We start from the raw sequence: 15,879 nt of genomic DNA on the forward strand, positions 1-15,879 counted from the left end.
TACTAAGATATTATGCTAAGATAACTTGCTGGACAGCGAGGCAAGAAAGCAAGAGAGATTCAGATCAGCCAAATGAAGTGCCCCCACATCTGGCCACTGATCCTCCAGACACAGGATGGCAAAGAAAGCTAAAATTTTAATTGTGCTGTTTACTTATGTCGATGGTGCACGTGTTTTTCTTGGTGCTCAGACTCTGTGCAACTACCGGGAAGTTCCCCAAGGGGAATTGCACTGAGAATTATAGGGAAACGAACAGGGGAACGTTAATTTATGCTAGCTGTAGATTTTTCTTACCATGATGGGCATAGAGCTGCCCCTGGTAGGGAGTCCTGTGCGCGCTGGCTATGTTAATCTTGTCAGAGTTGCATCAGAAGGAGACTTTCCTGAAATTTAGTCTAAGGTAGCCTGCAAAGACTCCACATTAAGAACAAGAAAAAACTGTGTCACTTTGCTGTGTAACATTAAGACACCTGGGTTTCCATTGTGAGGAGACTTAATAATGTGCAAAAATGCAAATAATTACACAGCAAGCTTAGGAGCTACACAACTTCATGGGGTTACTGTTGATATTGAACTGATTTCCTGACCTTAGACTCATTGAAATATTTTAACTATTTTTTTTCTCGTATAACTCCTGCTGTAAATCAAGATTTTATCTGCCTTCTTCCAGGCCTGTGCTTCAGATAGCTGCAAGTCACTTAAAGAAGTTTTGAGGATAGCTTTTGAAAAGTTGCTGTTGTATAAGTGCATCGCTGACACATGTCAGTCATAGAATCACAGACCGTGAGGGTTGGAAGGGACCTCAGGAGGTCACATCTAGTCCAACCCCTGCTCCAAGCAGGACCACCCCAATTATATCATCCCAGTCAAGGCTTTGTCTAGTCGGGGCTTAAAAACCACCAAGGATGGAGATTGCACCACCTCTCTGGGGAGCCTGTTCCAGTGCTTCATCGCCCTCCTAGTGAGAGAGTTTTCTCACAACTAAACTAAACCTCCCTGGCTGCAACTTGAGACCGTCGCTCCTTGTGCCACCACTGAGAACAGTTCAGCTCAGGGGTGTGAAAAAGATCTGGCTGGTGCCTGGACTCCATTTCCCAGCAGCCCCTGCCCACGTCCCTGCAGCAGGTTTCCATAGAGACCCCAGGAGCAGCAGGGTTTCCGAGGAGATCGGCCCCGGCAGTGCTGGCAAGGCTTGTGGCTGTGCGGGGAGCTACTCCGAGGCTGGGGTCTTGCAGTGGTGACAGCATGGTCTGGAGCCAGGGCAGAGCCCCAGTCTACTACCTGCATGCCCCTGCCCAGAGTGTGTGGCCAGCAGATCACAGCTTTGCCCCAGCTCCGGACCATGCTGTCACTGCCGCAAGAGCCCAGCTCCCTGCCAGCTGCATGCCCTGCCAATGCTGGGGCTGGTCTCCATGGAAACCCTGGCCTCACGCTGTCACAGCCCTGTCATTCCTGGGATCTCCATGGAAACCAGCTGCAGCAATGCAGGCAGGTGCTGCTGGGAAATGGAGTCCACTGCAGGCCCAACCCGATCTGCAGGCTGGACTTTACCCGCCCTTGGTCTAGCTCCATCCTTTTTGGAACCCCCCCACAGGGAGTTGAAAGCTGCTGTTAAATCCCCCTCGGTCTTCACTTCTGCAGACTAAATAAGCGCAGTTCCCCCTGCCTCTCCTCAGAAGTCATGTCCCCCAGCCCCCAAACCACTTTCGTTGCCCTGTGCTGTTCACCCTCCAACTTGTCCACATCCTTTCTGTAGTGGGGGACCCAAAACTGGACCCCGTACTCCAGATGTGGCCTCACCAGTGTTGAATAGAGGAGAAGGCTTGCTTCCCTTGATCTGCTGGCAATGCTTCAACTAATTCAGCTCAGTATGCCTTTACCCTTTGCATCAAGGGCACACTGTTGGCTTATATTAGGCTTATTGTCCCCTGGTCCTTTTCTGATCCCACTGTACTGGTGCATGAGATTGTTCTGTCCTAAGTGAAGGACTTTGCACTTGTCTTTATTGAACTTCATGAGATTTCTTTTGGTTCAGTCCTGCAATTTGTCTAGGTCTCTGAATCCTAGCCGTACCCTCCAGCATATCTGCTACTCCCCTCAGCTTGGTGTTATCTGCAAATGTGCCGAGGGTGCAATCCATCCCCGTTTCCAGGTCATTGATGAAGATATTGTACAAAACTGGCCCCAGGACCAAGCCCTGGGGGCACTCCACTTGATACCAGCTGCCAACTAGACATTGAGCCATTGATTGCTACCCGTTGAGCCTGAGGATCCAGCCAGTTTTCTGTCTGCCTTACAGTCCAGTTATAAAACCCATGCTTTCTTAGCAACCTTGCAAGAATGTTGCGAGAGACCATATCAAAAGCCTTGCTGAAGTCAAGGTATATCGCATACACTGCTCTCTCCGCATCCACAGAGCCAGTCATCTCATCATAGAAGGCAGTCAGGTTGGTCAGGCATGACTTGCTCTTGGTGAACCATGCTTCCTGTTCTTAATCAACTTCTCCAAGTGCTGAAAAAAGTCCGAAACACCTTTGCATAAAGACCCATTAGTCCTGTTGATTTTACCATGCAGGCTGAGTTGTTGGGTTTTTTTAGCAGCCTACTTACTGCACTGCATGAATAGCATAGCATAAATCAGGATTAATTTAGCAAGGCTGATTCATAGAGAAGATAGCCTGCAGTCCAGTACATCTGAGAAATCAGTATTTCAACTTCAAATCCATTTGAAGGTTAGCTTCGTGTGAAAGATGATGTGGCCTCTGATAGAAGAGCACTGGTCTTGGTGATCTAGGAGATTGCTCCCAGGTGTGTGTTTTGAACTTGGGGAAAGCTGCAGACCCATCTGTGAGTGCCCTTCTCTTCAGTGTAGGTTTTTCTTATTATAGATTACACAACTTTCTAAGTGTGTTAACTTTTCAATTTTAGGATGAACTTTCTGATGTTAGTCAAACAGGCTCAAAATCTACTACTCCAGCATCAACAACAGCTTCAGATGTGCCTGTGCTACCTGCTGAAACTCCCCTGAAGGAGGAAGCTGAAGGGCTTGCAAAAAGCGCAGATGCACTGAACAAGAAATCGGATGTAAGCAAGCACATTGAAGTGCAGGTAGCTCAAGAAACGAGAACGGTGTCTATTGGTAAGTTTCTGTCAGAGTTGGTAAAGGTGGCAAAGAATGTGTTTTTTGCGCAGCTTAATACAAAATCCCACAACTGCAACCAGGAGGGGACGTGAATCTACCTAGCATTCCTTCATATAGGAGGGCCGAATGTTGACAGGGTTAAACTGAAAGCCACTTATCTCTTGGGCTTGGTTTCCATAGCACATGAAGTGTGTTGACTTTACTCCCTGGATTCTTTTTGGGGAAAAAAAAAAGAGTATTAGTTCATCTAGTCTGTCTTCCTTTGTGGTTTTAATTTTTTCTTAAAATGTATTGTTCTCTCTGGATTTAAATTAATTAATTAATAAAACTTATATCACTTTCTTTCGGAAGATCTGCTCCACGATGTAAGGCCTTGTCTCTACTCTGTCTGAACGAGTCAATACAGGTCAGCTGCAAAAGTAGGCAAGAATAGGGCGTATTGCGCGTCAGTTCAGAAAGAATCTGAGCTCTGCTCTGAGCACTATAAATACACATTTTAAATTAAATGCTTATTAATTAATTACATGCAGTATTCCTGGTATTTGGTCACCTCATCTGGTCTGGCATTTCTAGTGCCTGAACTGGAGTACCATGGAATTCAAAGATCTTGCCACAGCATACATGAGGTTGTCCAAGGTGACTTTATCTGTGACACTTTTGTGAAGCCAGTGATGAGCAGAACCTTTCTTTTCTGTGACTGGTTTAAGGTGGCTTGTTTTATGGAGACTGATTTATTCCACTTTCTAAGGTGGTAATGAAAATGAAGAAAAATCTGAAGTTCAGGCAATCATTGAGTCCACTCCAGAGTTGGATATGGATAAAGACCTCAGTGGCTATAAAGGTTCAAGGTAGGTCACATGTTCTGATTTCAGGAGACAAATTCCACATGTCAGAAGGTTCCTAAGTTGTGAGTCCTGAACTAGCATAAGTGGCACCATATCTAGATGGTGCAGGAGGGCTCCAACTTTACAGTGCTCCAGGTAGGAGTGGGATCTGAAGGACTTCAAATGAATATATGGCCATGCCATTGAAACACTTTTCCCATTCCTAGATAAGGGTACCTGCAAGAGTGCTATCTCTGTCAAAGGCTCAGAACATTAGCTTGTTACAAAATGGGCTTTCATGGATTTATTTTCATGACCATCTCTAGAATCTTGTATCTCCTCTGAAGCTGCAGCATCGCAGCATTATCCTCCAGATTGTAATGCCATGCAAAGCTCACTGGTGGAAACATCACATATCCCAACTGCATCCTCACCTTTTGCATGTTGACAGCATTCTCCTTAGTTCAGGGAGGCCCTTGATCTGGCTAGATTTAGGTACCTGTCTTTGAACAGATGAACAAGATGAGACCCTAGACCCTACCCCTTTATTCTGTATCTTATTTCCAACTAGCTTGGGCAGGTCTTAGCTCACTTAGTTTGAGAATCCTTTCCTCTAGGTACCTAAATTAGGAATTAGGCTTGGGTGCCTAATTCACTGAAGATTTTGCCAAGTGGCAGGATGCCTAGGAGTGAAGCATTGCAATATCAAAATGCCTTTGAGGATTTGGGTTTTCATTAAAGTTATTTGTGAAAAAGGCCTCTACTTCCCTAAGCTACTTAATTCTGAGTAACATTTCTAGAAGTCCTTTTCCTATATATAACAAATCACCTACAAATGTAAAGCCACGTAGTATCTGTCTAAAGCTGCATACTCCCTTTCCTGTAAAGCTCAATGCAGTGTTTGCCTATTTACTCTTTTCTCATCTTTCTTCCTTGTAACTTCGATTCCTTTGACCAGCACGCCCACCAAAGGTATAGAGAACAAAGCATTCGATCGGAATACAGAATCGCTCTTTGAAGAGCTGTCTTCTGCTGGCTCTGGCCTAATTGGAGATGTGGATGAAGGTGCAGATTTACTGGGTAAGACTGGTTATTTGATGACACTGAGCCAGTTGCATTAGTATTTTTTTTCTAATTGATCACAACTTCCTGTATACATACATTTCAGGTTCGTTGCATTAAGATCCTCTTGTAGCAGCTTCCAAAGGGAGATTTTGGAGATTTTTTTTTTTTTTTTTAAAGGGGGAAGGGTAGGGAGTGCCCAGGCATGCTACTACATGGATGTGTTTCTTTCAGCGTGGAACGCTCAACTCTTCTCACTGAAGTGCTTTGTCAGTATTCATGAATGATTTCAATCATCTTGTTTCAGCCTGTCCATGATGGGCTGCACCATTAGTTTCTGTTGTAATGCCTTATTGGATCCAGCTTAAATGGAGATAAATAGGTATTTTCAGGAAGGGTTCTGGTCAAGATTAAAAAATGTACTGGTACACTCAGTGATTACTTACCTTGACTCACTTCAGAGAAGAAGTCTTCTAGCTGCTGCCACCTGAAGATGAATAGGTCTGTTTTGTCAGTACAGGAAGTCAAAGTTCAGCTTGAATTTTGTGGGCTGATTGTATCTATTACAATTTAAATCTTTCATCATTTTAAAACGTTTTACTTGAACTGCCCTCTGCAGTTCCCAGTCTTGCATTTGAGAGCTTCATGCCACGGTACAACTTTTTTCCAATTTCAAGTACTTGAATTAATATTACTTAGATAACCTGTTGAGCCGTCCCTTATAATTCATGTCATTCATATTTGTAATTTGGTCTGTGAGAGAGGTTGTATTGCAATTACATAGCTAAACAAGTTTAAAACAATTTAGAATTTCAGTTTCTAGTGCTCTAAAGTGAGTTAATTGGGTTTCTCTAATGTTTTCTCTTGGGCTGCGCACCCAGGGGAATATTCTGGTGTGTATCCTTTTAAATACTTTGAAATCTATCGCTTTTACAGTTAGGCGTTTTTGGCTGCTGCTTTCATACAATACATTCTCCACATTTTTTTCTGCTTGGTAACATATTTTTGTCCTTGAATTTTTTTTTCTTTTTTGACTTTAACTTCCCCTCTCCCCACCTCCTTCAACTTTCTGGACGGCTAGGGGTGCCCAACAGTTAAGGCACCTTGCATAAATCATCCTAGGTATTCACTTGACCTTTGGTATCTGAAAATAACTTTCAAAAAAGCAAAATGGTTCTCTGAAAAAAAACCCTCCTGATAACTGGTATAGAGAAGGACTTCTGTGTTTTCTACAGACAGTAGCAAAGTGAAAATACCTGATGGGTATTTGCTAAAACAAGTCTTCTAATGTTATCATCTTATTACTTGTTATCAGAATCAATAAAAGCGGAATATGATACAGTAATTGTCAAAAGGTTTAAATAAATTTTAGAATTTCTATTTAAAAAAAAACTTTTAGTGGTACGAAAAGAACTGATCTCTCTTGTATTTAATAGGCTTGTTTTTTGCTTTAGCAAACAATTTGGAAGACTATGCTGCACATTTGTTAGTGTGCACTTCTCTTTGAGGGTAATCCCTTACTTGTTTTGTTTTGCTATGAAATGCTGGCCTCTCATTGACATAATTTCTTCTATTATCAATATGGAGATAATGCCAGAGTTGGTTGTTTTCGGTACAAATTAAGAAACAAGACATACCATCCTTACTGCTGTTTTGTTTGCACATTTAAAAAAATTGCAGTACTTTAAAATCTTACACTAGATCCTTTGTAACCTTCAAGCATACAGACAGTGACCAAATGCAGTAAATTCTTAGAAAGAGAAATTCAGTATCGGTGAAATCAGTTAAATTCAGCACTTCATTTTTTAAATAATAGCTTATTTGGTTTACATTTCTTCCTGATTTGGTTTAGTAGTCATTTAAAATACTACATTTTGGAAATTCGTTATAGAAGAGAAAATCACCTTTTGTAATCCTCTATACACTTTTGTAACTCAGGTTGTTTCAGGGTAACTTGTTTGGTAATACACCTTTATTTATTTATTATAAATTTATATAATTATATTTATATAATTTAATTATATTTATATAATTAAATAAATTATATAATTTATATATAATATATATATTAATTTTTTTTTACCATGTGTCTGGCATTTCAGTCTGCTTTAAACCGCAGTTTACTTCATTTCATTGTTTTGCCGTTGGCTTTGCTTTGATTCACTCTTACCGTTTAGAAGTCTCTAGGTTTATTATTGCTCTTCACTCATACTTCTTACATAAAATGTTTCTTGTTCTTGTTTGTGCTCTACATGGAATGCATGGCCTTTAAAGACCATCATTTCTTTGGTAAGGTATCATCTGCTTTTGGGAGATCTTACCGCGCTCTTGAACTCTGAGTCTTCTGCAGATCTTGTGTGTTATAACATATACCATCTCTAAGCTCTTTGTAAAAAGGCTTGAATTCTAAATTGTGAATGGTTTAGATGTTTGGGCCAACTTTCTATATTAGTGCCCTTTACTTTCTATTTGAAATAATAGTAACTATAAAGCAGGATTAAAAGCATATAGTTTATTTGGGGAAAAAACCAGCCAACTCTATGGGCTATGAGCTAGGATTGCCTTTAAGCAACACTTAAGGAGAGAGAAAAGTACAACTAGGTAAAAAGGGCCAGGTACAAATGCTTTAGGTATTTGCTATGAGGATTTTTTACTTTGCTACTTTGAGCTGCTTCAGAATACCGTGTATTTAGGTAAATAAAGATTGAAGTGTAGGTTAATCACATTTTAAATAAAAATTAAGTAGCCTTTAATTGGTTTGTTATAAAAATAGTTTGCCTTTTTTCCCTTTAATTCATTCCCATGTTCTGTTTTTGAAAGGAATGGGCCGTGAAGTAGAAAATCTTATTCTGGAAAATACCCAGCTGCTGGAGACCAAGTAAGTCAGCCTGTAACACCCTGTCCTCTCCCTCCAGTGATCCTTTCTAGGCAGGCACAGAGCCAGAGAAGATCTCTGATAGGCACAGAAACCTTTTTACTTTTAGCACTAGTTAAGCAATATTGGTTCCATCCAGGAAGAGCACGCAGCAACTGCTGCAGCTTCCTTAGCCTGACGAAGGGTTTTTGAACCCGAAAGCTTGCTTAATAACCGTTCTCCAACCATTTATGTTGGTCTAATAAAAGATATCAAATTCACCCAAGGAACCTTGTCTGCAATATTGATTAGCATTGAGAGCTGTCACTTCTGCGTACTGCATTTGTCTGTGAATGATGCACAATGTATTTGATTTAGTCTAAAAGGTCACATCAGCCTGTCACTTGCACTTTTGCTCTCTGCCAGTGTCCTGCACTCTTGTTAACCAGGGGAGTGCTAAAATGATACACAAACTGATGACAAAGATCAGGAAATCTTGTACTCTTTCAGTACTGTGAGAACTCCCAAGGAGAGAACAAGCATAGTATGAGATGCAGACATCTGCATTCAGAGGAACTTAGCACCCAGGTCTTGCAAATTTTCTTGGATGTGTATTTTATGGCTTCAACACTGTCCTTCCTTATGGGACGTTGAGGCTTCAGATGGCCAGGGTGTTAGTTTTGTTATTTTGGCCCCAATAACCTCTTCTAATGGAGTAGCAGCTCACTAACTTCTATTTATCCACATGTCTAGAGTTTGCAGCATTCCACCAAGCAGTGCTTTTGCAACCATACCACTAAAACCTAGAGAATCAGGAACTTGGTGAAATGATAATACTGTGACAATGAAAGCCAGTATTTTTGCACGATTTCCATCAGTTTTGACAACCAACTGAAATGCCACGTGGGAACTTGGCCTCTGAGCAAATTGTTCCAATGTTATATTTTAATTTTACTTGGATACTTTTACTTAGATATTGGTTAGCAGCTTTTAAGGCAAAGTGGCAATTTTTAATTACACTTGTTTCCATTACAATGGTTCAAATTTGTTTCAAGTTCTTCATAAGTTTGCTTTTGAATAAGGTAACATCCTGCATGCAACACTATATAGCAGTGGTTTCCAACTTTTTTATGGTGAAGATCACTTTTCATAAGTAAAGGGCACCCTGGGATCTACTGCCCCCCTGCCCCATACCCGACCCGCCTCCCGGACAAGCTGCCTGAGCTCTGGCCCCACTCGCCTGGCCTGGGTGGCAGGGGGCATGGCCAGCCACATGCATCCTACCGCTCCCGATCGTGGAGCCTCTGACAGACTAAGATCGACTGTCAGAGGCTCCACAATCGACCAGTCTATTGAGATCAACTGGCTAGTGACCACTGCTATATAGGGAAGTTATTTGCAGATGTCCAGATGTGGGAAGTGAACTTTGCTGTTTACTGTTAACTAAGCTATTTACTATGAGGTTGCAGTTCTAATCATGTGTTTTGTATCTCTCTCAGAAATGCGTTGAATGTGGTAAAAAATGATTTGATAGCAAAAGTGGATGAGCTGACCTGTGAGAAAGATGTACTACAAGGAGAATTGGAGGCTGTAAAACAAGCCAAACAGAAACTTGAAGAGAAGAACAAGGAGTTGGAAGAAGAGCTTAAAAAGTCAGTTTGATACTTTCCTCATGAAAGCTGGGCGCACGTTCTAATACTGCTTAGTTAACATGTCTCTTGTCTTCTCTTTTCTGTAGAGCACGTGCAGAAGCAGAGGAAGCAAGGCAGAAAGCAAAAGAGGATGATGATGTAGGTGTATATATTTTAAAATGAAGTTTGGACTAAGCATTTTTCTAATGTACCATCACATTGGCTTAATCCTGTGGAACCGACAGCTCAATTAAGCATGCAACTCCGTCTAAGGCAGAGCTGCACAATTTAAATGTCAAGTGGTGATTTATAAAGACTCACCAGCTTTATATCCTTCCTTCGCACTATTGCATATGACATTCCATTCCCTTTAGCAACCTGGTTTCGAATCCGTTAACACTGGCCAGTCGATTTCTGGGTTGAATTCAAGGTGTTAGTTTTGGCCTACAAAGCTCTAAATGGTTTGGTTCCTGGCTACCAAAGTCCTGACTTGAATAATTTAATAGCATTATAGTAATCCAGGATACTAATTCAACTGACACTGTTCCAGTCAGCTGGGTGCTGGCTTTACCTGTTTCTTTGTACTGAAAGCTTGCTTTTATTTTATGCAGAGTGATGTCCCCACCGCTCAGCGGAAGCGTTTTACTCGCGTTGAAATGGCTCGTGTTCTGATGGAAAGAAATCAGTACAAAGAGAGGCTGATGGAGCTTCAGGAAGCTGTGCGATGGACTGAGATGATAAGGTAAATGCAGACAGGATCTTCTGATCTTTTAATAATTTGCTAACCAGTTGTACCCCAAAATCAGTGGCCTAGTCATGGGGCACTGAGCTCATTCAGTCATTTTCTAAGATAGACTACTGAGCTTCTGTGTGACCTTGAACTAACTTTCCCCCCCTTCTTGTTAAACAGAGCCTCTGTTTATCCTTTTAGTTCTTTATATTGTCAAATTAAGCCATAATCCATTAACAGGTTAAGCAAGTGTTCAACTTGGCATACTGTGCAAAGTGTACCATTGAAGAAAAAAGGAGTACAAGCACCATATGAGGTTAAGTACATGTATAAGTGTTTGTAGTCCTAGATTGTATTTTTAATGCAGGAGAAATTCTCTGCTCTGTCCAATGTCTAGCCCAGTGGTTCTTGACCTTTTTTATAGACTCAAGACAGCTCTTAGAAAATAGCAGCTCTTAGTTTGCACTCAATTGATTTATTTGTTTGTTTATTTATTGACTACTGAAAAAAGAGCAATTCTTCTGTTGCAAAAAAATGCAGGAAGGCCATAGGGGTCCAAATGGTTGGACACTGGATTCCTGTTTGAAATCTCTGGGTTTATCTTGTGAATTATGTGTAGGTGTTTGCACACCTAACCACTAATATTGAGTGGCACCCTGCATCACCCTTAAAAGCATCTCAGGGTGCCAAAATAGCCTGGCGGAGAATTACTGCTCTACACCAAGGGGCACTGAAGATGGGTAGGGTTTCCAAGTCCTACCATGTACAAGCAATCAAGTTTTCTATTATGGAGAAGATGTAATTCTTAAGAGTAATTTAGAGTCTCTTGGCCACCACAAGAAAATCAAGATGAGGTATAGGAAAACAGTAGGGGTGTGCAAAACGGGCCCTATTCAATTCGGATTCAGGACAGTGATTCAATTCATTGATTCGGATTGCTGTCCCTGATTCGATTTGGCTGAATCCTAATCTGAAGATTCAATGCCGATTCAGAGAATCAGCAATTCAGACGTAGATGCAGCTTTTAAAAGTTTTTTCTACATACCTTGAGGTGTAGCAGGCACGTCTTATAATTGCTGCAATGCTGGGGTGCATGGAGCATCCCACAGGAGTGCAGGGAGGCCCTCCATGTGCTCGGCGGCAAACCTGGAAGTACTTCCAGTCCACTTCCAGATCTGCCAGGCGAGCGTGCTGCTCTCTCTCTCCCCTCTGGCTCGGTGATTGGCCACAGGGGGACCCTGGGTACCACCCCCAGACCCAGGAGGCACTAGTCACTGAGCCTGGGGGGGGGGAGGTCCAGCGTGTTCCCTGGCGGACCCAGACGTGCCTTTGGTCCACTTCCGGGTCTACTGCCGAGTGTGCTGAGGAGCCCCCTATGCTTCTGTGGGACACTCCACGCGCCCCAGTATCACAGCATTCACTAGTTGCCTGTTACCTAGAGGTATGTAGAAGAAACATTTAAAACTGTGTCTATGACCGAATCTCTCTGAATTAATTCGGAGGGTTCCAATTCAATTCAGAGAGCTTGAAGGGTCCTCTGATTCAGTTCGGAGATTTGACCACTGAATTGGGCCAAATCCCTGCCAAATTGAATTGGGGACTGAAGCTTCATGCAACCCTAGAAAATAGTCCTAATGAGCCACTGTCCTGAATGTTGAAGGAATTTCCCGGGAGGCGGATGTCCAGAAAGGATGCTAACTAATCATGTCTCTTCACTTCTGACCTCAATATGGTGCTTCCTCTCATTGCGCTTCTTTCTTATAAAAAAAAAAGTCAAAGGTCTTTTGGAGCTTAGATAGCCCATTGGGCTAGTGCAGTTAGGGCATAACCAGGCTTGTATCCAGCAGGATGGAAGAGGGATGTGACTGGTGTGATATATAAACTTGTATACAAACATCCCAGATAAAAAGGTACCATTTAAAGTTGGGTGCGTCTTTCAGCATGAATCTGGAGCAAGACTCGGATTCATACCCCTGGATCCATAGTGACACACCTTGTCTGTTGTTATACTTGGTGCCACACACTACCCAGTAATTTACTACCACGGCATGCTGTCATCTAGTGGCCAAGTGTAATGACTGCATTTAACTTTTACTTTTCTATAATGCTGTCCTTAAAATATAGTGTGGATGTAAACCATTTGACTCTGAACTTTGGTGTATTAAGGCATCTTAAGAAATGCCTGACCCTGTAACAAGTCTTGCCCCTGTTTCTTCTTTCCTGCATATTAGTAGTTGGTTTGTGTTCATTTGTCATTCCCTTTCTCCATGCACCCCTCTCCCCCCCACCAACTTGTAAATTTATCCTCATTCAGCTTAAAATAAAAGCAGTTAAAAAAAAAAAAAAAGAAAGAAAAGGTGAGGGTTAAAATGAAATATGCATATCTGATGTTGAACAGAGTGCAAAAAAATACTTGGGATAAAATGATAGTAATAATTCTTTTGCATTCTTCCCCCGAATGCTTTGTCTTCACATTCTGAACTCTGGCACAAAGTCCTGTTTCCATGTGTGACGAGTAGTACCCACTATTCTTTTGAGTGCTATTTGAATGATAATGAAGCCATGCTGTCTTCTGCAGTTCCCCCTCCGTATGTGGTCTTACTCACTAAAATCTGCATACAATTCATGTCAGCACCCTTCTCAATTTCTATTATCTCCTGTGAATTGATCTTCTGAAATGTTATGTATTGTTTTCCAGTTAATTGCCCTCTCTCATGACTGTTTGAGAATTTCGATCTCCAGTTTTTAAAGCTGTTTAACCACTAAACCAATTTTTTCCTTTCTTGAACAGCATCCACTAAGGTTTCCGTGCTTACAAAATGACACCGTAAAAGAGAGCTGGTTTTGAAGACTAGGTAGATAAAATGTGGAGAATATTCATCTAACTTGCTGAAAGAAGCATTCTTTTTAATCAGTGCTAGTTTAAGTGCTCCCTTATTTGATGAGAAATATTTTTTGTGAAAAAAGCAGGTGTTGACATTTTCAACATCCATTGTCTTGACTTCTTTAAAGGAAAGGTGTGTGCACTACTATATTCCTCACTTTTTGTGTTATTGCTTGTCTAATCAACTTTGGGTTTCTCTTTAGAGCATCAAGAGAAAATCCAGCCATGCAAGAAAAGAAGAGATCAAGCATTTGGCAGTTGTGAGTATTGAAATACAAGCACCTGCAATTAAAACAAAAAAACCCTCAAAAGTGAAATAGTTCACTTAAAATATATTTGTTTTGTCAGTTAATCATCTTTGGAATGAGGCTGCTTGCATTGATGTTTAGCACGCCAGCTTGGTATGGCTGTTCTCAAAGATGCAATGTATTTTAAGCTACCTTGTGTAGCGATTGGTTATGGCACTTAGTGGAGCTGAGTTAAAATATTAAATTCATAATATATTCAAATAATGGATTGTTTGGGGGTTTTTTAAATCTGAAGATGAACTGGAATCTACATTCTTTAGGCATTCTGGCAGCCTCCTTTCTTAATAATATAAAAAAGTAGGGAGAAATGTTAATAGCTTCTTGTACGATCACTATATTATTTCAACTTTTTCCCTGTGAAACAAAGGTTACTAACTAATGTTTAGTTTTACTATATTAAACTTCAAGTTATAAACAATTCAATTGAAATGGGAAACGGATGTTGAAATCCAGGTAAAAGTTTTCTTACTGCTGTCATTATTTATTGGTAATGGTTCACCTGTGTACTATAAGATGTTGAAAGACATTGGATGAAAGCAACATTTATTAGTTTCTGATTAATATTCAAGCGAAACCTAAGACCTCACTTTCCTTAAAAGGAAGAGGATGGAGTCATGCCACTGTTTGGATCAGCAGTCTTCCTGTTGACCTGGGCTCCAAAATTAAGGCCGTGCTTAGGCAATTAACAAGCCTCTAATGGCTGCTTTTTAGTTCCAGCTTCTCCTGACTTCTTACTAGTTGCTTTGAATGGGATAGCATGGGCAGTGCTGTTATATACAGATGGAAATGAGTTCTCTTGGGTGTATATGGACTTATGCTGTGTCATATATTTCAGTTTCAGCAGGCTGTTCAGTTCATCAAGCAATACAGCAAAGAAACCAGAGCCACCTGTTAATCTTAAGTATAATGCCCCAACCTCACATGTTACCCCATCAGTCAAGAAAAGAAGCAGCACCTTATCTCAGCTACCTAGTGACAAATCTAAAGCGTTTGACTTCCTCAGTGAAGAGTAAGATGCAATTTTAATTTCTCATAGTAATGGTTCTTTAATTAATTAATTAATGATATGAATAGTAATGTGTATTAAGACGGGCCCAGATAAAGGGCCATTAAATAACCACAGACATGATTAAGAAGTCAATAGTTTTGTTTCTGGAGTGAAATGTCAAAGGTGAGTATACTCGTGACATCCAGAATTATGAAACCTATAATGTGTAAAGTGATAATGGCACATTCAGGGTCACCTGTGGGTGAAACTTTGTATCTTTCCTTTCCAAAAATATCTTGAGGCCCAGCCCCTGTTCAGAAAAAATGGTTAAAGTTCAAATTCAACAAAATGTGATGCTGTGTAAACAGTATCTGTGTTTGTCATCTCATCACAGGAAGTATTTTATAATACTTTAATCATCTAAATAAACATACATGTTCATTAGCGCTAAGATGCAGATGAATCTCTAAAGGTTGTACAGTTACGATAGAAAGAAGTTGGATAATTGGGAATATAAATGAAGCAACTAAATACAGCAGTTTCAGGAACTTCTGTAGTGATGGTCTTCTAGTGGGACCAAGCAAAACAGTGCTTATACAGGAGTATGAAAGTTGCAAAGAGTTTTTTTGGGGAAGTATCTCTTATTGGATCAACTGCATGAGTAGAGATAGACTTAAATAAGCTTTTGAATTCAGTGCATTCTTCAGGTCTAAGTGGGGAAAAATGAGTGTGTCATCTTTAGCTGAATTCCTGCAGAATTCCTTCAGACAACTGAATTCTTGCTCCCTCTCCTCCAAACCCTGCAAATTTAAAAAGGGAAAAAAAAGAAAAAAAGTTGATAATACTCTTTGAATACGTTTGAATGAGACCACTGACAAAGCACAAAACCAAATTCATTTGATATTTTGAGCCATGACATTTAGTGTGTTTCTGTTGAATATCTGTGAAAATAATTTGGCTTAAGTTTATTCTAGTCGGTTTAAGCCTGACCAGTATGGAATACATATACATTGGGTGAAGGGACAGGCAAGTAATTTAGTACTTTAAAAAATAAATCATTTTACCACTAGGACAGAAGCCAGCATAGCCTCCCGCAGAGAACAGAAGAGAGAACAGTACCGTCAAGTGAAAGCACATGTTCAGAAGGAAGATGGCAGAGTGCAAGCATTTGGCTGGAGTTTGCCTCAGAAGTACAAACAGGTATTATGCCTGGGACTTGCTCTAGTGTATGTCATAGTATGCACTCTCAATATTAAATAAATATATTTATAATATATCTGGGCAGTGAAATCTCAAAGATGAGTATACTCCTGACATCCAGAATTATGAAACCTATAACGTGTAAAGTGATGATGGCACATTCAGGGTCACTAGGGGTGAAACTTCATATCTTTCCTTTCCACAAACATCTTGAGGCCCAGCCCCTGTTCAGAGTGTGTGTGTGTGTGTGTGTGTG

The 15,879-nt window shown here is 40.8% G+C and overlaps 1 protein-coding gene across 6 annotated transcripts in view; it reads left to right on the forward strand.

Moving 5' to 3' along the window:
• Positions 1–15,879, forward strand: part of SPAG9 (sperm associated antigen 9) — a 105,812-nt gene that overhangs the window by 67,308 nt on the left and 22,625 nt on the right. For all 6 annotated transcript variants that reach the window (XM_059732094.1, XM_059732095.1, XM_059732096.1 and 3 more), the window contains 10 exons: positions 2,929–3,139; positions 3,891–3,990; positions 4,925–5,046; positions 7,849–7,906; positions 9,382–9,534; positions 9,621–9,672; positions 10,125–10,255; positions 13,331–13,387; positions 14,271–14,444; positions 15,494–15,623. In XM_059732094.1, the coding sequence (XP_059588077.1) occupies positions 2,929–3,139; positions 3,891–3,990; positions 4,925–5,046; positions 7,849–7,906; positions 9,382–9,534; positions 9,621–9,672; positions 10,125–10,255; positions 13,331–13,387; positions 14,271–14,444; positions 15,494–15,623 (1,188 nt within the window). The remainder of the gene's footprint in view (positions 1–2,928; positions 3,140–3,890; positions 3,991–4,924; positions 5,047–7,848; positions 7,907–9,381; positions 9,535–9,620; positions 9,673–10,124; positions 10,256–13,330; positions 13,388–14,270; positions 14,445–15,493; positions 15,624–15,879) is intronic.

The sequence above is a fragment of the Alligator mississippiensis genome, chromosome 8 (assembly GCF_030867095.1).
Source record: "Alligator mississippiensis isolate rAllMis1 chromosome 8, rAllMis1, whole genome shotgun sequence".
Taxonomy (NCBI): Eukaryota; Metazoa; Chordata; order Crocodylia; family Alligatoridae; genus Alligator; species Alligator mississippiensis.